The sequence below is a fragment of the Sinohyriopsis cumingii genome, unplaced genomic scaffold (genome assembly GCF_028554795.1).
Source record: "Sinohyriopsis cumingii isolate HCF-2022 unplaced genomic scaffold, ASM2855479v2 utg000198l, whole genome shotgun sequence".
NCBI classification, from domain to species: Eukaryota; Metazoa; Mollusca; class Bivalvia; order Unionida; family Unionidae; genus Sinohyriopsis; species Sinohyriopsis cumingii.
In genome coordinates this window covers 2,050,232-2,072,816 of record NW_028315875.1, presented here as the reverse complement: position 1 = coordinate 2,072,816, position 22,585 = coordinate 2,050,232, and the positions used below count along the sequence as shown (strand labels likewise).

General features: G+C 33.3%; 1 protein-coding gene across 1 annotated transcript in view; it reads left to right on the top strand.

The window, feature by feature from the left end:
• Positions 1-2,097: 2,097 nt before the first annotated feature.
• LOC149774573 (transient receptor potential cation channel subfamily M member 8-like) overlaps positions 2,098-22,585 on the top strand; it is a 97,552-nt gene continuing 77,064 nt past the window's right edge. The window contains exons 1-6 of the mRNA XM_089945023.1: positions 2,098-2,338; positions 9,545-9,651; positions 9,932-10,077; positions 11,598-11,764; positions 17,918-18,091; positions 21,188-21,385. Of these exons, the coding sequence (XP_089801149.1) occupies positions 2,099-2,338; positions 9,545-9,651; positions 9,932-10,077; positions 11,598-11,764; positions 17,918-18,091; positions 21,188-21,385 (1,032 nt within the window). The 5' untranslated portion in view covers position 2,098. The remainder of the gene's footprint in view (positions 2,339-9,544; positions 9,652-9,931; positions 10,078-11,597; positions 11,765-17,917; positions 18,092-21,187; positions 21,386-22,585) is intronic.

The following is a 22,585-nucleotide window of genomic DNA, read 5'->3' as shown; positions in this document are numbered from 1 at the left end:
TCAATTTGGGATTCTTTCACTCCTGTATTTTGAGAAATAAATAATTATTATTTATTATGCAAAACTTTTTTTTTTGCTATTTCTTGTTGCGGAGTTTAAGTCTCTGCAGCCATAACACGGATTGATGGCAAAAGGAAAAGATCAATGAGTAAAATGCTGCACTGGCGACAGATATAATTGTGCTTGAGATTTTTTCCATTTGCTTTGTATTTATATGCAATAGTCAGTACTTCAAAGGTTATCAGTTTTCTATGAAGGTTCAACAAAACTATTGTATTGGTATATGTAAAAAAAAAAAAAAAAACAACAGAAGGATTAGCCATTCAATTAACTGTATCTGTTCTATTTATGTCTTAAGAAGTCGGTCAGTTGTAGGTATAGTTTGGTAGCATGATTGACTGTATCACAGCATACAGTACTCAGCCCAGATGTCAGCATAAGCAGATTATGATGTAACAATGCACTCTGAAGATGGGGTTGTCAATACGAACAAAGGATCACTTGTGTAACAGATTGAATCCAATGCATTGCTTAGTTAAGTGTGTGGCTTCCTTTCATTCTCCCTTTTAATTTATCCAGTCAAAATCCATGATTGTATGTACAAATTAAATAACCAAAACATCTGTCGCCAAAAAGATCGCCAGATGGGATATTTTTGTCGCCAATAAGGAAAAAAAATCGCAATTTGCGACATTGGTGAAGCCCAGGACAATCCCTGGTTTTCTGTATGTATATTTGATGATCTTCTAAGCAATATGGATGTATGATGACCGAAATCAAGAGAATAATCGGCATTTAGAGGTACTATATGTGTAATGAAATTGTATTAAAAAAATGCACCATTACTGAAATTGTCAGTACTGAATGCCATTATGTACCTGTATGACTTTTACTGTACCTTTTTTATTTTATGATGAATGCATTATTCTAACTTTAGTTTATGCTCAGATATGTTTGTATTATCAAATACATAGTAAATCCCTTACTTCAAAACACAGTAAAACCTCCTTATCTTTGATTGCAAGGCTCCTATATACTTTTAAAAAATTTTAGAACTTTTTAATGTTTTCCATCTTATTCTGCCTATTAACATGGACAACAAACAAATGTAAAAGACATTTCTTTCAGGCAAGCTTAAAATTCTCAGATACTTTCCCATGGGCAAGTTTAAAAAATTGAGAGTGAGAGGGTTAATGGGGTTGTAATACTTATGTTCTGTGTGTTTTATAATTGCGATCTCCACAGCTCATATATCATCTCCTTTATTTAGTATTTAATTGGGCCACATTCTTTCATCTATCATGTGCTATTTCTATCTTGCAGTATGTGTCAAGGTTGGCAAGTTTTGACAAATAAAGATTACAGATATTTTAAATTATCAGTTCAGTTTTAATTGTAATATTTGTACACAGGAAAATGTATTTATTTATTTATCTGGGAAATACCACTGACATATAGAAACATTAACTCCCTTTTTTTCTATTCTTGAAATTTTCAAATTTTGTTTAATGTTCTGGTTTTCGTAAATCAATTTTTAAAATATTCATATCATTTGCAAACTAAAAAAGTCTGAGTTCCTGGAACATATTACTTGAACTGTGTTTAATGTTTCATCCACTAATGAAAAACTTCTTGGATAATTAGTTTTAGCTTCTATCAAGGTAAACTTGTTCTGTAGACTGGGTTTTGGGAGTGTGTTTTAAAACCAACCATAACACATGCATCTGTAGAATTCCTTACTACTTCTCCCATTACCAACATCTCCAGCTTATTGCACCAATACATTTGGCAGCTTTAATTGCAAAATGTGTCAGGGAATGAATATCATCACATAGTACCATAGTCTAAACAGACAGATTGGATCAATGAGCCTGAGCATTGAGTGTGTTTGTTTATGATGTAATATTGCATGCATAGGACATAGATAATGAAAATTGTTAGATTCACTAATAGTCACTGCTGTTCTTTTGTGTAAGCTATTCAGGAGAGCTAATCATGGAGAGATTGCAGTAAAATTTTAATATAAATGTCAGTTATAATTTGTTATTTATATTTTTCTGATTCATAGGCAGGAGAGAGGAGGTAACTCAATTTCAAAATGGCCTCTCCATCTGGATCAAAAGTGTCTCCCATTGAGATGGAATATGGCGTTATGTCAACTGCATATGGTGGTGGTCAAATTTCAAGATCATACCAACAAGATGAGGAGCTTTCTTCACCATCAAAACAAGAGAGGCTGACTCTTCAGCAAGCCCGATTTGCAAACATGAGAGGCAGAACCAATCCAGTGTCCGCATTGTCAAAACTGGAGAAGCGCTCAACAGCTATAGAATATGAGGTACTCAGTAAATAAAAATCAAACATTTTCATTTGTAGCATTTTTAGTTTATGCAGATTAATAAGTGAAAGAAATTCACCACATTTTTGTTGTTTGCCTCAGTAGGAACATATAAGTATATTACATACATACTGTAATGAATAAATTATGAACATTCCTTATATGAGTTATGGCATAATGCTGAATGTAAATTTAATGATACTACAATAATTTGGTTCACAATATACTGGTATGGTATATAATTTAAATTTAATGATATTACACCATTATGATTTACAGTATGAGGTTGGTAAATATAATGTTACTACTGTATTATGATTTACAGTATGAGGTTGGTAAATATAATGTTACTACTGTATTATGATTTACAGTATGAGGTTGGTAAATATAATGTTACTACTGTATTATGATTTACAGTATGAGGTTGGTAAATATAATGTTACTACTGTATTATGATTTACAGCACATGGTATGTAAATTTTATGATACTACAATATTATGGTTCACAGTATATAATACAAAATTAAAACATTCCATATTGTGTCCAGTTGTAAACAACATAGAATCTGATCTGCCACTGCAGTAGCCAAAATAGCCATTGGCCAAATAATCGTTTTCACGTGATTGCTACATTTTATGAAATAAGTTAATTTGGCTCCTGCTCTTCCTTCTATGACCATTGTAAAAATGATATTGCTGTGATTGATTACATTCAAGATTTGAAAGATTTTCAGGACTTACTGGTATGGATTGGTGTTTTATGGCACAGCAATACAAGTTTGTTATCTTGTATCAAACCAAGATTTATTGACAAAACTTCAAGGGCCCTATATAGAGTCTGCAAGTATGATATAACATCTCTTATGACTTTATGGTCACAAACTAACATAAAGAAGCAAAACTAACAAGTTTTGTAAAACAAAAACAATTTAATTATCTGAATTATAAATGAAAATGTGAGAGGAACTTACACTATTATGAAGTGAATCCAAAATAATCCTGACAAAGTTCTATGAAAGCCCAAGAGAATGAAAAGCTCCTTATAAATTTCAAGACCAGAAATGTACTGGTCAACCAGGAATCATGACATTGTCAATATGGTGCTGTCCAGAACTCCTTTGAATAATTTACATTAGTTCCAGAATAATATTATTGTCCAAATAATGAGCACTTTCTGTTTGCAGTGAACAGTCAAAAAAATGTTTTTCCTCTCAAATAATATCTAAGTACAAAATAGAAAAATCATCAGCAGACTTACATTAGGAACACAAGAAATGAAAATGACTCCAAAATAGGAGTGAATCAGATTGCTCATTTCTCTCTTTATATACACCTTCTTTTATGACTATATTTCACAACGTACTCCTTGTAACAGATCTTACTAGTCTATTTATCTCGAACTTGCCTATTCATGTGACCTAGCTGAACCAATGGGAAGTTACTGCATTCTTCTATAACTGTCCTGACCCCATCAGCCAATGAGAAATTAACCCAAAGTCATCATTAAATATTACTATTAAGATAATTATAGTAATTGTCAACACATATGTCAGCATCTATTCATTGATAAATTGTTATTTTAGGCTCTTAACATACTTTAGTCATATAAGCAAAATGTAACTAAACATAAAAATATATGTACAACTTACAACCATGAATAAAAATTATAAAAATTAAATAAAAACATGTACTTGGATCTGAAAATTATATAGATTTACATAACACATCTCTCAGTTAAATAATGATGTTTTTAAACAGAGTATATGACATTATAGTACAGTATGCTGAACAATTATGAAATGTCAAAGACAAATATGCATTTCTACATATGATACAAAATATTCAATTTATGTTCAAAATTTCATAATTATTAGTAAGCTGAATTTACTTAATTTCAAATTATTTTATGTTATTTTGAAATAGATTTTGAGTTTATATGATGTTGAATTACTCCTTGGTATGTAATCTTGATTTATTTTCATAATTAAAGGTTGTTTTGTTATGCTTTGTTTGTTTTCAAATATTAGATATTGTGTGTATTGTTAAAACATGGACAATTTACAACATAGTGATATTTGACACTTACTTCAGCTTTATTGTAAAATTGACACTATCCATCATTAACAACAATACTTGTGGTACTGACAAAGTTTACATTATCTGTTGTCATCATTTTGGATACTTGTTGTTGTTGTTATAGGGTTTAACACCATTTTCCAGCACAAGATAGGCTATACATGGCAGCCAGTATTAATGGTGGAGGAAAAGCCCAGGAAAACCCCAGAAAGAACCACTGACCCACGAGAAGCTACCGGCAAGCTTTCTCACATATCCACATTGGCTGAGTCCGAGACTCAAACCTATGCAAACAGAGGTATTTCGGATACTAATGAAGATTTTTAGTGGGATGCAAGGACCAAATGTACATTGTTACAAATTTTTTACTGTAATTTCTCATTCACTTATTTTATTTTTATATAATGGTCCATCTGCAATAAAAGAAGACAGATTATTGATTTTTTGCAGTTTGTCAGTGTGTTTGCACATCCATGGCTGTATGTCCTTGTGTCTGTACTTCCAATCACACATCTGTCTGTATGTCCTTGTGTCTGTACATCCTTTCATGCATATGTCTGTATGTCCTTGTATCTGTACATCCATTCATGCATATGTCTGTATGTCCTTGTATCTGTACATCCATTTATGCAAATATTTGTATGTCCTTGTGTCTGTATATCCATTCATGCATATGTCTGTATGTCCTTGTATCTGTACATCCATTCATGCAAATATTTGTATGTCCTTGTGTCTGTATATCCATTTATGCATGTCTTTATGTACTTGTGTCTGTACATCCATTCATGGATATTTCTTCTTGTCCTTGTGTCTGTACATCCATTCATGGATATTTCTTTTTGTCCTTGTGTCTGTACATCCATTCATGCATGTCTGTATGCCCTTCTGTCTGTCCTTCTGTCTGTATATCCGTTGATGCATATGTCTGTATGTCCTTGTGTCTGTACATCCATTTATGCATATATCTGTATGCTTTTGTGACTGTGCATCCATACATGCATTTATCTATATATCCTTGTGTCTCTATATTCATTCATGCATATGTCTGTATGTCCTTGTATCTGTGTATCCACTGATGCATATATCTGTATGTCCTTGTGTTTGTGCATCCTTTGATGCATATATCGGTGTGTCCTTGTGTCTGTACATCCATTCATGCATATGTCTATTTGTCCTTGTGTCTATACATCCATTCATGCATGTCTGTATGTCCTTGTGTCTCTATATTCATTCATGCATATGTCTGTATGTCCTTGTATCTGTGTATCCATTGATGCATATATCTGTATGTCCTTGTGTTTGTGCATCCTTTGATGCATATATCGGTGTGTCCTTGTGTCTGTACATCCATTCATGCATATGTCTATTTGTCCTTGTGTCTATACATCCATTCATGCATGTCTGTATGTCCTTGTGTCTCTATATTCATTCATGCATATGTCTGTATGTCCTTGTATCTGTGTATCCATTGATGCATATATCTGTATGTCCTTGTGTTTGTGCATCCTTTGATGCATATATCGGTGTGTCTTTGTGTCTGTACATCCATTCATGCATATGTCTATTTGTCCTTGTGTCTATACATCCATTCATGCATGTCTGTATGTCCTTGTGTCTCTATATCCATTCATGCATATGTCTGTATGTCCTTGTGTCTGTACATCCATTGATGCATTTATCTATATGTCCTTGTGTCTGTACATCCATTCCTGCATGTCTGTATGTCCTTGTGTCTATACATCCATTCCTGCATGTCTGTATGTCCTTGTGTCTATACATCCATTTATGCTTATATCTGTATGCTCTTGTGTCTGTTGCAAATGCATTCTAATTCAGTAGCGCAAACTCTTTAAACTTGGAGCCATGAAATTGAACTTAATTTAGACAAAATAAATTTGTGTCCATGTATGTATTGTTATGTATATTTAATTTGTATTGTGTGTGTGTTATTTGGATTTTTAATGTAGCTTTAACAATTTTTCAGTCACATTGCTACGATGTCTGCAGTGTGGCAGTTTATAGTGATGACTAGCACTGGGGCATCATGCCACAGACATGTAGCATGATGTCCCACCCAGTCACATTATCCTGACACCAGGCCAACCAGTCCTAAAACTGACCTCTTAATGCTGAGCACCAAGCAAGGCAGCTGTTAGTACCATTTCTGTAAGTCTTTGGTATGGCTCGGCCGGGGATCGAACCCACGACCTCCCGCATCCAAGGTGAATGCTCTAACCACTAGGCCACTGGAGCATTCCAATTTGTATTGTGTGCTTGACCTTTCTCTGTAATTGAGGGTAGGAGTTTTGGGCCTACCTGACCAATATAATTTTGTTTAGCTCAGGACCTTGGTGTTTCCTCTGGTAATTCTATGGTCTGTGTGATTTTTGTCAGGTTGTTTGCTAAAGTTTAAGTAAACAGACCTGACCTTTCCTTCCACTGGAAATGACTGTAACATGATAACTGGGCTGGGGTTGGATTATAACACTTTTGATGGTGACAAAAATACAGTGTTTATTTATGAATGATTCAATGAAATTGATTCGTGCATCAACAAAATCCAAATATTGGATATTGAACAAAATGTGCATGAACCCGATAATGTATTGTGATTTAAATGAAATGTATACTGATATGCAAAATGATTCATGTACACATTGACAATTTCCTCACATAAATTATATAATTCACTAAAATAATGAAATATAACATGTTTTCAGTCAAATAGTGAAATATAACTTGTTTTCACTCAGGTAGTGAAATATGATGATTTTTCACTCAGATAGTGAAATATGACTTGTTTTCAGTCAAATAATGAAATATGATATGAAACATTAGGACATATATCTTGTGGAGTCAAACACAAATCTGAAAGATCTTCTCAGCCCCAACACTATGTTGAATGGTTGAGGGGCCACAACATATGGTCTGCCCCTCCTTATCTGCCTGAAGATTCGTAAAATCTTATGTTCTCTTCAGGCCTATTGGTCCATTAACCTTGGTTCTTCAACACAGGATGACCTTTATCTTCTTCTGGGCCAATGTATCCCCGACAGCAGCACACTGGGTATAATACAACCCAAATTAGCACCACAGCTAGACAACACCTACAGTACAGTCCATATATGGACATACAGCATAACTATCACTCCAACCCTCCTTCACTCCTTCAGCAACTACATTCAGCATTCATCAGTCATCATTTACCAGTCACCGGCTATCAATCAGTCAATCTCCATTCAGTCATCAATGAGCAATCAGTCATCAATAATCAATCAACCACCAATGAGTCAGCTGAAAATATAATATCTGAATCCATGTACTAGAAATGACACGGTCATTTATAACAGCACGTAATGGCGTTGTGTAGTGTAAACTTGAGTTTATTATTTTATACAAATTATACTATTGGTGATAATCAGGTTTGGAAGTGAACCTGTGTCTGACAAATATCTTACATTATTTAACACCTTCTCTTCCTTAATAAATCAAACATTATTGTGGATATAATCCTTCTGTTAAGTTACGTACAGGTAACCTAGAAAACAGACTATAACAATATATTATATGACACAAGTTGGAATTACCTAAAATAAAAGATAAATGTGATAATAAAACAATTATATCCTATAATACAAACAGGAAAATAATATTAGACTTGGATACCTCTACAGCTGGAGATCGCACATCATTAAAGTAAACTCATCACTGACAATGCCTCGGATGCTGCAGGTCGTGGGTTCGATCCCCAGCCGAGTCATACCAAAGACTTACAAAAATGGTACTAACAGCTGCCTCGCTTGGCGCTCAGCATTAAGAGGTTAGTGTTAGGACTGGTCGGCACAGTGTCAGGATAATGTGACTGGGTGGGACATCATGCTACATGTCTGCAGCATGATGCCTCAGTGCTAGACATCACTATAAACTGCCACATTGCAGACATTGTAGCGATATGACTGAAAAATTGTTAAAGCTACGTTAAAAATCCAAATCACATCACACCCATCATAAGCACTTTGCTCATGCAGCATGGGATGAACCAAACTCACCATTTCGAAATAATATATGATATACATAAACCACCCTCCGGTAACACTCTACACCAAAACTAAACCTGATTACATGTATTTAATATAAATAAAATGACAGATTTATACAATTTCATGACAATGACCTAGGTCCAGGGTATTTTATTGTGTAGTAAGTCAGTCTGTTTATAAAGAAGACCAAGTAAACAATTAATTATTCATTCCCATTCAGATATAATTTGAAAAGAATTATTTATTCAAATTTTTGTGTTGTGTTCAGATATAATTTGAAAAGAATTATTTATTCAAATTTTTCACTGGTATTACATTGTTCATTGACATTTTTGGACTAAAATACTATTTTGAGATTATTGTGAATTCATTCAAAGACAGTCTGGATGATATCATTGTGATATATCAAGACTAAGCAAATCAAAACATTCAAGATTATTGGTATATCAGCACATTCATGAATACAATTTATTCGGATCACCACTGGAATTCATTTAGAACACTCTATACTTTTGGACTTGTGATAGAACTTTTAGAATTATCTGGGACTTATTTTACAATACTGTAATTTCTTTATAAATTTTCATTTTTTAACTTTTGGAAATATATTATTTGTTGAAAAGTTTACTAAACGTGTTGGTTTTGTTTTTCTGTTAAGTAGTTTAAGAGTCATAACAGTGTGCATATATAGAAGATGTGATTCAAGTTTCATGCCATTGCAAAATAATTCAAGTTTTTGGAAACTGTTAAATTATTTGGCTATGTAAAATTGTTTTTGTCTAGTGGGAGCATACTGATTTCACAAATACATGTTTCTTTTAGGGTAGCCTGTCACATATCATTTTCAAAGCTCTATAACCTGCCATCTCATCAGAAAATGTTGATTCTAGTGTCAGACCAGGTCTGTTTTTTTTCAGGAAAGTTAACTGATGTGCAGCATTTGTGAAGTTTATATAATCATTTACATGTATCATACTAGAAGTTAGTCAGTAAATCTATTGTAACAAATACATTTTGAATATTCTATTATCAGACTTGATATTGCTGGCTCATTATGCAGTAATTTTTCACTTAACTATTTGCCTTTCAGTACATGAAAGAAATGAGAACATTCATAAGGCAGAATTTTAAGCAGAAAGAATGCATTAGATTTGTTCCACTTCCTAATCAGAAAGTCAAAAGAAGAATAGACTTGAAGTAAGTTGGAATATTTATTTTCATTTTTTACAAGTCGTGACACAAAATGACTGTCTATTTGAACATTATAATAAATATTTTTTTAAAAACTTGATCTAAAATATCTAATGGAAAGACACAGCAGCTGTTTTCTTTCTTCTATTTTCCTCACTTAAAAATTTTAAATCTTCATAAAGCACATAATTTTAAAAAACTTTAATATTTCTTGAACTGTGGTTATCTTTAACTGATTTGATTTACTAATCAGAATTTGTGTATTTATTTGTTTTTTTTCTTCCAGATGCCATTGCGGTGAGATACTCACAGGACATTATTTTTACAAATTTTTGAACTATGACCGCATACACCAAGTGTCATCACCTATGTCTCGAGAACAGGAATTGCTAGACTCTATTCCAGCCATACATCATCACTTTATTTCAGATGGTAGTGAAGTTTTTCTTTTGTTATAATATTCATCAATCAGAGAAATATTTTACAAATATTAACAATCCATGAATCTTGAAGTGATGTTGACCTGTATGCAGTTAATATCATGTAATTTCTAGGTTCATAAAACTTCAAGTATTCCAAATCAAAGGTCTATTTTTTATTGTAGTACACTATGTAGTATAAGAATTGCCATTTAAATTGCTTTAGAATAATAAAATGCCATATACACACAAGCTCTAGGAAGATATATAATGTTAAGGCATTATGATCTACTCTAATGTGTCATAAAAATATGATATTTTGATTTATGACATATCACATGACCATCAGGTCTTTCATGAAAAATCAATTCTGACTGGGAATGATGTAATACATTGTTCTATAAAGTTGTCAGGAAACTCTGCCCTAAGGGATGTAAATCTTAAAACAGGAAAACATAACTATTATTTTGCATGCATGGCAATTAATATATGCACATATAAAAATATACACTAATAAAAATTTACTTAGTAATTTCTTTTTACTTGACATAAGTAAACATTTTTCCCGTTTGATTGCTTGATTTTATATGTGACATTTTTATTTATTGCATCTCACATGACTTAAAATGTTTTGGTGATAATCATGTCTATCAGGAAATAATGTAACACATTGTTCTGTAGATCTATAGATGCAATAATGGATGTAAATCTTGGGACAGGAAAAATTATTATTATTTTTCATCCAGTATGATAATAATCTTAGCTGTATTTTATTTCTCTATCATTAATTTCAATTATTTAACACAATCAGGAGGTACCTGTTATTTTTGTTCCATTCATATATGTGCCCTACAGTATGGTGTAACTCCAGAGTTCATGCTGGACTTTGATATTTGGGAGAAATGACTTTCCTCTGTGCTGTCACATGTATGTGCTTGTGAACATGACTACTGTTAAGATGACCACTGTGAAGATGACCACTGTGAAGTTAGACACTAAATGGGTCTGATTCTCTATGCTTATTCATGCAAATGCATGTAGGTTCTTCAGACATAATTATACTGCTGCAGCATTTAGACCTTTCTTATAATAAAAGTCTGATCTTTCAGAAACTAGCCTTTATGTGTATTTGACCTTTTTGTCCAGATCAGTAGGCACTTATTTATGTTTGAATGGGACTTTTTATACATGACTTTACATCGACATCAATAGGCACTTATTTATATTTGAATGGGACTTTTTATACATGACTTTATATCGAGATCAATAGGCACTTATTTATGTTTAAATGGGACTTTTTATACATGACTTTATATCGAGATCAGTAGGCACTAATTTATGTTTGAATGGGACTTTTTATACATGACTATATCCAGTTAATGAATGGGATTATTGTAATTCATGGCCATTATATGCAGGTGACTGCTATATAGAGAAGACAAGTTTAGTGCAGGCTAGACTTAAATTAACAACTTTCATATTTCTTTGTTAAACTACTAATTACATTTTTTTGGTTTCCTTTCTCTTCTTCAGAGTTGCATGAGATAATGGCAAAGAAAAATGAACCACCCCCATTGAATCTTTCCTCTATTCATGAGGAATGGACCCCAGACAAATATATACATGCCCAACCCACTACTTCCTTTGGAAAAATTAACTTTGTTAATGTGGAGCATATAGGAGGAACAAAGCCAGCAAAGGTGAGAAATAATATGAGAATAAAAGGCAGATAGAGATATTTTCAACTAAGGTAAATCCCAGTAATGTATGGCAGCTGTAAACTTTTAAAATTTATTTTTATTGTGGGAATAATACGGTTGAGATAGAGGCTGTATTGGATATGTGACCCTTGATTTGCAAATAGTTTTTAGTGAAGTTAACAACTTTTATTCTTGAAGTAAAATGATTGGATATTATCAAGGACATACAGGAGCTACGTGATTTTTTATATTTTAACATAATCATGTGACCCTTATCCAGGCATCTGTTTCGTGTAAAATTCAAGTTTTAAACCATCATTTTGTTAGAGAAATAATCTCAGTTGGGCTTCTAAACACTAGGACTTGGATTCTTTGTCAGGACTCGAACTTGAATTCATTAGAACATTTCAGTATTAGAACTTTGAAAATTTTATTCATTAATTCATCTTGGATTATTTTTGGATTTGATTCTTAAAACTGTTAGTTCATATTTTTTTATTTTTACAGCATTTTTCCAGGGAAATAAATAGTTTGTTAATTTTTTCAAAGCTTGCTGTTTTCACTGTGTATATTGTTACTGTTTATTTGAGCCTAAACTTAGTACAGGTATACTTTGTCCTATGTGCCATATATACTCATGGACTACATGTACTAAGTACAGGTAGACTTTGTCCTGTGTGCCATCTTTACTCATGGACTACATGTACTAAGTACAGGTAGACTTTTTCCTGTATGCCATATAAACTCATGGACTACATATACTAAGTACAGGTAGACTTTGTCCTGTGTGCCATATATACTCATGGACTACATGTACTAAGTACAGGTAGACTTTGTCCTGTGTGCAATATATACTCATGGAATACATGTACTAAGTACAGGTAGACTTTGTCCTGTGTGCCATATATACTCATGGACTACATGTACTAAGTACAGGTAGACTTAGTCCTGTATGCCATATAAACTCATGGACTACATGTACTAAGTACAGGTAGACTTTGTCCTGTGTGCAATATATACTCATGGAATACATGAATACATGTACTAAGTACAGGTATACTTTGTCCTGTGTGCCATATATACTCATGGAATACATGTACTAAGTACAGGTAGACTTTGTCCTGTACGTGTGCCATATATACTCATGGACTACATGTACTAAGTACAGGTAGACTTTGTCCTGTGCGCCATATCTACTCATGGACTACATGTACTAAGTACAGGTAGACTTTGTCCTGTGTGCCATATAAACTCATGGAATACATGTACTAAGTACAGGTAGACTTTGTCCTGTGTGCAATATATACTCATGGAATACATGTACTAAGTACAGGTAGACTTTGTCCTGTGTGCCATATATACTCATGGAATACATGTACTAAGTACAGTTAGACTTAGTACATGTAGTCCATGAGTATATATGACACACTAAGTACAGTTAGACTTTGTCCTGTGTCCATATATACTCATGGACTACATGTACCAAGTAGGTGCATCTGTGTGCAGTGCACTTGAAAAATCTCAACACATTTTGTGGTCCTGTAGTCAGTCATTTAATGGTGATAACACTTATTCTTGTGGCTAAATAGAAGTAACAGCAACAATGACTCACTTTATGTCTGGTGATTCAATATTAAGTGAAAGTTGTATTGAAACGCTTCACTTGCTAATATTTTTGGACACCAGTAAAGTGAAGCTCTATGTTCTCTTGCTGCATGAATGATTAACTACTGCATACTTAGAAATACTGACACCTGATTGGTATAACACTAATGAACAACCTAATAGTTGATTTGTGATTAGCATAATGCTAATGAACAGCCTAATAGCTGAGACAAATAATACAGCAGTTACTAACTGGGGACTAATAATACAGGAATGACTAATTGGAGACAAGTAATATGGCAGTGACTAATTGGAGACAAATAGTACAGCAGTGACTAGTTGGAGGCAAATAATAAAACAATGACTAACTGGAAACTAATAATACAGCAGTGACTAATTGGAGACAAATAATACAGCACTGACTTTATTTGAGACAAATACAGCAACGACTAATTGGAGACAAATAATACAGCTGTGACCAATAGGAGACTAATACAGCAAGGACTAATTTTAGACAAATGACACAGCAGTGACTAATTGGAGACAAATAGTACAGCAATGACTAATTGGAGACAAATAATACAACAATGACTAATTGGAGACAAATAATACAGCAATGACTATTTGGAGACAAATAATACATCAGTGATTAATTGGAGACAAAACCGCAATGACTAATTAGAGAAAAATAAAAGATTGTAACAGTAACTTGAAATGATTTCTACAAACCACTGGAAAGTGTGACCAGATTTGAAGAAGAAAAAAAATCTCTGGCATGAAGACCTTTTCATTGTATATTGTATTGCTGTTACCTGGAAAATGCAAACCTTCAAGCAATGTTTTAAAAACCTGCTGAAAACATTTCAACCAAATTTGACACTGAGTGAGCATTTTGGAATAAAGACTTTTAGATTTCTACGAGTTGTGTAGTTATGCTATAAAATATAGATGTCTTAGCTGAAAATCAAAATACTTTCAACAGACCTCTTATTCAAATCTGAGGCATTTCAGTTTGTACAAACAGTTTGATGTAAAAATATGACTGCCATTACTAAATAATATAAAAATTTGTATAAAAAAAATCCAAGCTCTTTTTCAGAAACTAATGAAAAAAAATTGACCGAATTTTACAACACTCTGGCATACAACCTTTCATGTTGGTGCCAGTGTGTCATCACTTACAGCCATTATTACTAAAAATAGAGCAATCAAAATGAACTTATAAAATTTCTCAACAATTGATGAAAATAACTTATATAAATTTGTCAGAAAGCATCCTTGCAAGAGGGTCTTTGAGATTTATTCCATTTATATTAATCTGCAAGCAAAATGTATATTGCTGATGCTACAAATTTAAAACAAATTAAGATGAGTTTTCTGCAAGAACTGATTAGACGATTGGTTTACAAAATGTGACAGATGGCATACTCAGTCATGGTTTAGTCAACTTTGCACAAATGATGACAATTGGCCATCCAATATGGCTGTCATTTCTAAAAAGATAGAAAAATAACTTTTAAGATCAGAAAGCTTTATATAACCTAGATTTCTTGCCAACTGCCTTGGCTTTTGGTCTTGAGGTAAGTGATGGCTAGGTGAGTGATCTCAGATTGATTTGAGCTTTTTAATTTTTGTTTTTAAGATCAGTATGTGGACTCCTGTTCCAGAAGAACTGGGGTTGTTCCATATTGTGGTGAATGGGCATCTTTGGTGAACTGTTTTAGAATGACATAAAGTACTGTGGTCTTATTCATTGTGCACGAACATTGATTCATGCTTAAAATTTCCATGTCACATACCCAGCCTAGAACTACTTTTACAACTTAAAATATTCATTAATAGTCCACTTTTAAAATACCCTGAGTAATTTATTTCTGTACACTTTAGTTATTAAACAATTCCAGCACACATTTGTAATTTTAAGAAATGTAGTCATATTGGGCCAAAATGGCCATTTGTGCCATTGGGGATAATGGGGGAGTACCATAAGCAGCAACATGAAGTTTATAGGCTTTTCACAGTATCTACCACTGAGAAGTTTATGGGCTTTTCACGGTATCTACCACTGAGAAGTTTATAGGCTTTTCACAGTATCTACCACTGAGAAGTTTATGGGCTTTTCACGGTATCTACCACTGAGAAGTTTATGGGCTTTTCACGGTATCTACCACTGAGAAGTTTATACGCTTTTCACAGTATCTACCACTGAGAGGTTTATGGGCTTTTCACAGTATCTACCACTGAGAAGTTTATGGGCTTTTCACAGTATATACCACTGAAAAATTGAGTTTGTTGAGGTTGACAACACTATTTTGGACAGAATGCTGAACAGTAAATTGTAAGACAAAGTTGACACACCAAATATATGAAGGAGTACTTTGCCTCTGAAATCTTGTAATGGTAGTATTATTAAGGTAGTATTATTAATTCATACAATTTAGCAAGAAAAACTCAGGTAGTCATGTAAAGATAAACAGGTTGAATAAGGGCATATCAGGCTAGAGCATTTGAACTTGAAATGAGTTTTCTATTTCCATAAAGTACTGAATTCTGGTGCAATAACCTTAAACAAAAAGTTCTAAGAAAGAACAAAAACTTTTGAACCATGCACCCATCAATCCTGTTTCCAGCTACAGCAATGATGACATGAAGAAGAGACATTCTACAATGTAAATCTAAAATTCCAAACTTACCCAGATTCAATTTCACATTCAGAGTTTCAAAAATATGGACTGCAGATTTTTTTAAAATACTTTTTTAAGGAACAAGTTTACATGGAGGAACTTTCAATTTGGCTATTAATATTACTTAGGAATCAAATTTATCTAATAAATCTGAGGATGAAGCTGGCATTGCAACATAATGGTATACATACCTTAGAGCAGTACTGTTGCTTTTGACTGTAATGCGAATTTTGAAGTGCTACATCTTGTTACAATGTTGTTGAGACTTTTTCATTACTGGGGCACACACAGGGAAGTGTATGTTCTTTTACATTTTAAATTCTTGTGACTTTTCAGGTAGAAATATAGACAAGAAAACAAGATGATGTTGTTTAGAATTTTCATGTTAAAATATATCCAAATGGATATTAAATTTAGTCCATATGTTGGAAGGAGACTTAATCTTCAGTTCATCACAAATTTATGCTTAAATTATCACCTTTAAGTTCAGTGCATCAGTAATTTTGAAAGTGCAGTAAATGAATGAGCTTTCTGTATAAAACTGAATGTATTACTGTTAGTCTCTGACATTTGCTCTGAAATTTGCTTGGAAGTAGAGTGTGTGTATTCAGTAAATAGGTTATAAGAAAAAGGGTTGCTTACTGATCTAAAACCTATGTTCCATTTGAGAAGTCATGAAAAAAATCCACTTATCTATGACTGTAGTTTAAATCTATGTATGTCCCATATTTTTTTTTGAAAAATTCAAAGCTGAAGAGCAAATTTTCAATGCTGACAGACTGAGGACAGAACTGCACAGTATATGTCTATTCTATAGCTCTGGTTATATACTTGGGTATTTTTCAGAAGGTTGTATATTATCTTTCATAAAACGTGAAATGGCTACTTCATTTTTTAAAGTATATATTAAAAAAGCTTAAAAGAATGTATGAATAAAAATGGGATATGTAATCAGTACCAGACCACATAATTGATTTCTTTCTAGTTGGAGGAAAGAGCTCATTTGATATGGCGTAGGAACATGCATGTTGGCCTGACTACCTCAACATATTTCTTACCCATATCAAACTCATTCTTTCCATCCACTCGGAACAAAACACAGTTGTTTTGTCTATATGCATTAGACACATTTAAGTGCATGTTGCACAGACCCAGATCAACAGTGGTATATTTCATCAAAGCAGGTAATAATTATCCTCCTGACCATGTGTTATCTCCTCTTAGTAGGATAGCATGCAACAGTGCTGTACATTTGGTGGTAAAATGGCACCTGGAGAAAACCACACTTTTTCTTAACTGTATGAGTCAGACACATTAATTTAGACTATTTACTATGGCTTTTGCTCATATGTATTTTTGGTATATAATCTGAAGAGTTTGTATAATATGCCAGAGAAAATGCCAAGAATCATTTAATTTCATTGATGGAATACAAAGCTAATGGCATTTTAAGGTAGCATGTGAGCACACATCATAATTTTCCGGTGATGTTAGAATGTCAAACATCTGAAGCACCATATTTAGTCTGGTTCTTTTACCCACATTCTTGATGGGTTTTCAATACATAAATAGGGAACAATAGTAGGAACCAGTCAGACTTCCATGGAGACAATGAACAATGGTAGAGACAATTGAGAAACTTAAAATATTGTGTGAGCAATATTTTGAAAGAGAATAAGCAGAGAGGAGCATGGGAAATCAAGCAAAGAGTCAACTATATAAACCATAATTTGCCAGCACAGTATATGATTGTAGGTCTGGGCTTACAGTGCTTGCTGTTGGTTACAAAGGTTAGTACATTTGTTTGAACTTCTGGACATGTGTTTTTACATTTGAATTTATGATGACCTTTGTTGTTTTACAGTACATCCGGCTAAGTGATACAGACAGTGTGGATAAGGCTTTAGAACTGATGAAGTCACACTGGAGGATCATGGATCCATATCCTCCCAATCTTGTAATCTCCGTTGTTGGTGGAGCCAAAAATTTCAAGTTGGATGGCAGAATGAGAGACACTTTCAATAATGGCTTGATTAGGGTAACATAATTGTGAACATCATTAATATTTTTTCCATGTGCTAACTTCATAATTTCCACATTGAACCCATATTTCTTGTAATCACTCTTAATAAAAAAATTATTATTTATTTCAATGTATGGAAAATAATATACAAAAGATTGATTTTTATTTTGGGGAAAAGATCATGTACAAAAAGGAGCCAACATTAAGGAATTTTACAAATTATGATCTACATGATTGCAAATATTGAATTTGTGTGCATCAGACATAGTTGTACTAAAGCAGCATGACTAGTATACATGTTGTTTGAGTTTGCTTATTGGAATAGATAAGTTCACATCAGATTCTTATAATTCAGATGTTAGTATCATGACTTGTTATTATTCTGTAATGCCACATCAGGGCTACAAGATAGGATTTTTTGGTACTCCTTCTAGCTTTTGGTTAGAAAGAATAATAAAAAATATTTATTTGTAAATTACCTTAAGTACAAGAACAGAGGAACATGCAATTACTGACTTTTGATACAATTACATATACATAAGATTTCACACACGATTTATGTAAACCAGATAATCACAGGAGGCAAAGGTGATTGACTTCAGAGTGGGGGGGAGGTACAATTATAGAAGTATAAGACATGGGTTAGGGTAGTAAATTAGGTGAAGGTGAAGTATTAACCTTCAGGTGCTGATGGTGGCGAGTTTAATAAGGTGAAATTGCAACAGGAGTTGGCCTATTAATGAAGGTAAAGTGAGACAGTAAAGAAGTGACTTAATGATACTTATGTAATTTACTTGTATATAAATTCCAGAATTATCTAAGCCATTATGATCTCTCAGTTTCATTTAGATAGGTTGACCACAGTGATAATTCACCAAAGGTGAAATCGTAACCAATATGGTAGCAGACATCACCTCATAAATAATAAATAAATTCTGGAATTTCCCACAAGCCTATCAGATTTCATTAGAAACTTATAGCCTGTTTATGGTTGTGTAACATAGCTCAAGACATGAGTGCTACATTTCCATCTGCTTTGAACACTGACAAGATAACAGTGAAGCTCATCATTTATTGTATGTGGTGCTGTTTAAGAAAAATGTCATGAGACAAATAGATTGCATAGCACTTGCCGACCAAATGGTTGCACATGTTGGATTATTATGTTATGGCAATGAGTGTATGGGAAAACATTGGAATTATGGATTAAATTGATAATGTCCTGTCTAAATTATGCATGATACAAGATAATTTCAATATACTGTTATGACTAACAATATAAAATATGCCAAAAATAATTTCACAATGTTACAATACATAACGAAGCTGTTTTCCAATGGGGTCAAATTATTCTGAGATGGCATGTTCCAGTACACAATGCAGTTAACAAATTACTATATATGAAGCATGTCTTGCCTCTAGGAAACAATGCATTATAGTAATTAAATTGGTAAATTGACTGGGAAATGGAGGTGATGTTCATTACACTTACACCTTGTGATCCCCCCAAAATACGTGACAGTATACTGAGAGTGATTTCAGTCCTTTATGCCATTTTGCACTCTACTATCCCCTTTTAACTGAAGTAAAATTTCAAAGAATCCCCTTCAGAAATAAGTGCATGTACACTTCCTGTAGTTAGTTGGCATTGATCTGGTATTCGCTCATACCAAGGATTAAATTTACTTTGGATTCATTGAATTTGATCCTGCTGTCAGTGAGTACAAGGGTGTCACTCATATACAATTACTTGACAATGCAAACTAAGTCTTGCTTTAATTTCAAACTTCTTTCTTTGTGGCCCTTGGAGTGAGAATCGACTTCTTCCTAAAATTTTATTTTGCTTGAGCCCTGAAATGATTCTGGTTTCTTTTCATTTTTGAGAACTCTAAGCTGTTTTTTCAAAAGTGGAATTGTTCCCCTTGTAATGAATACAGTTTAATTAGAAAATTACATTTATATATAGCTTCATATTCTTTGTGAATATTAGCTCATTCTGTTCCAGTTGTTTGTATCAAGATTTCTCAATGTCATTTCCATCTACCAACCCCTATTAAATTTTGTGATTAATACCAGTAAAATTTGTATATTGTTTAGATTTTCAAGTAAGTTGTAGAAAAGCAGTATCAGCAATTATATATGACATAACACCTAGTCTTCATACTGTACTATAAAAACAAGATCTACCTTCTTCATTGGGGGCCCCGAGTGGCCAAGTGGTCTAAAGTGCTCTCCGTTATGGATTACTGCCATCTCACCTCTGTCTGCATGGGTTCAAGTCTCGGATTCAGCCAAAGTCGATAATTCTTTCTGGGGTTGTCCCAAGTTTTTCCTCCACCATTAATACTGGCCGCTGTGTATAGCCTATCGTGTGCTGAAAAATGGCGTTAGACCCTACAACAACAACAACAACCTTCTTCATTGCTTATATATATATATATTCTCCTAATATTAAGTGACTATTATCAAGTGAACACATTATGTATCTTTTGTATCAAGAGGAGATTGTATCTTTAGTACCAAGAGGGGATTGTATCTTTTGTACCAAGAGGGGATTGTATCTTTTGTACCAAGAGGGGATTGTATCTTTTGTACCATGAGTGGATTGTATCTTTTGTACCAAGAGGGGTGGCCCAGAGGCCATATATAAGTCAAGTGAACTACTTGTTCCATCTTTTGGTAACAGCCTTAGTCAAAATGAAACGGTGTTAAAATTACAATTAAAGTTATTCTGACTATTTGCATTATAAACTGTCAGAGAGAATACAGATTCTTTCATAAGTATACTTTAAATGCTTCCTTCCATTATTTATGTTCTTTGTACAATAAAATAATTACATTTTCAAGGTACTATGAACTAACATCTTTAAAACATGGTTACTCTCTGTGCTTGATTGTAAGTACATTGTAAAAAAGGTAATTTTTTCTGTACCTGATAAAACTATGAAATAAATAATACTGTCCCAACCAAAAAAGAACAACATACTGTTTTAATGAATTAATAATTTGTTAATGAAATTTATGCTTGTTTTGCCATTTCATTCCAGAAACACAGCAGAAGAATTATTGTCAGGCACTTTTAAATTAATAATTTTCTTAAATTTCTTTTAGGCTGCTAAGACAACAAATGCCTGGCTGATAACATCGGGGTTTAACATGGGTGTGATGAAATCTGTGGGTCAAGCTGTGCAACAGGGGCAGTCTTTTTCATGGGACAATGATCGTATGACCCATCTTTTACGATGCATTGGCATTGCACCTTGGGGTTATGTCAAGGACAGACGCTTTCTGGAAGGAAATGATGACAAGGTATGGTACTTTATATAAAGTCCCAAATGAAGTTCATTCATATTGTCTTATGAACTCTTGAAAATGAAGTTTGTGGAGGATATAGAAAAGGGTTCTATCAGTCCATCCTTTCATCCCTTTTTTTGTGTCAGGAGCATAACTCCAAGCCTGTTCTGTGAAATTTGTTACAAATACTAGATTATTAGTCCTGGTGTGTCTTTTGCTATTACAATTCTTCAGGTTCAGTATTTGTAATGTTTTTATTCCTTTCTCTGTCCATCCATCAGTCCATTATCTACACTATTCAGGGAAAAAGTCAACAACTGTCTTAGCTATCTCTGTAAAATTTGGTATATAGCTAGTGAGGCACATGTCTTTCACTTTTCATTTTCAAGATTTGTAAGGCTGTCATCCATTTATCTGTTCATTCATTACCCATGTTATCATCCATTTATCTGTTTATTCATTCCCCATGTTGTCATCCATTTATCTGTTTATTCATTCCCTATGTTGTCATCCATTTATCTGTTTATTCATTCCCCATGTTGTCATCCATTTATCTGTTTATTCATTCCCCATGTTGTCATCCATTTATCTGTTGATTCATTACCCATGTTGTCATATATTTATCTGTTCATTCATTACCTATGTTGTCATCCATTTATCTGTTCAGTCATTATCATGTTGTCATCCATTTATCTGTTCATTCATTAGCCATCATTCCGACTTTTGTTACCAGAGCAAAATATTCATTCAGCATATAGCTATGGAACTTTATACTCATTTAACTGGTGGTTTAGATATGCTTTTTGATATTACGAATGTTTATCAGTTCCAAAATTGTTTTTATTTTTGTTCATCATACTGTTTATCCATCCATCATTTAGATGTTCCTGGAGGAAATCTCCAAAACTGTTTAATATTTATATTTGGTACTTAATGTTTCTATCTATCTATCTATCTGTCTGTTTGTCTGTCCATCCGTCCGTCCATCCATCGGGATCATCAGCTTCTGTATTTCAGTATTTGTAAGGGTTTATACATCTTCCTCCCCATCCATCCACCCACATATTCAGGAATTTAAAAAAACCCAACTCTGTGTACACTACAGTATTGCTAGATTCCTGTGCCAGATTCATGATCAAGATATACCTGTTACTATTTGAATTCATAAGTTTCAATGTTTGTAATGTTTTTATCTGCTTATCCATCCATCCATTA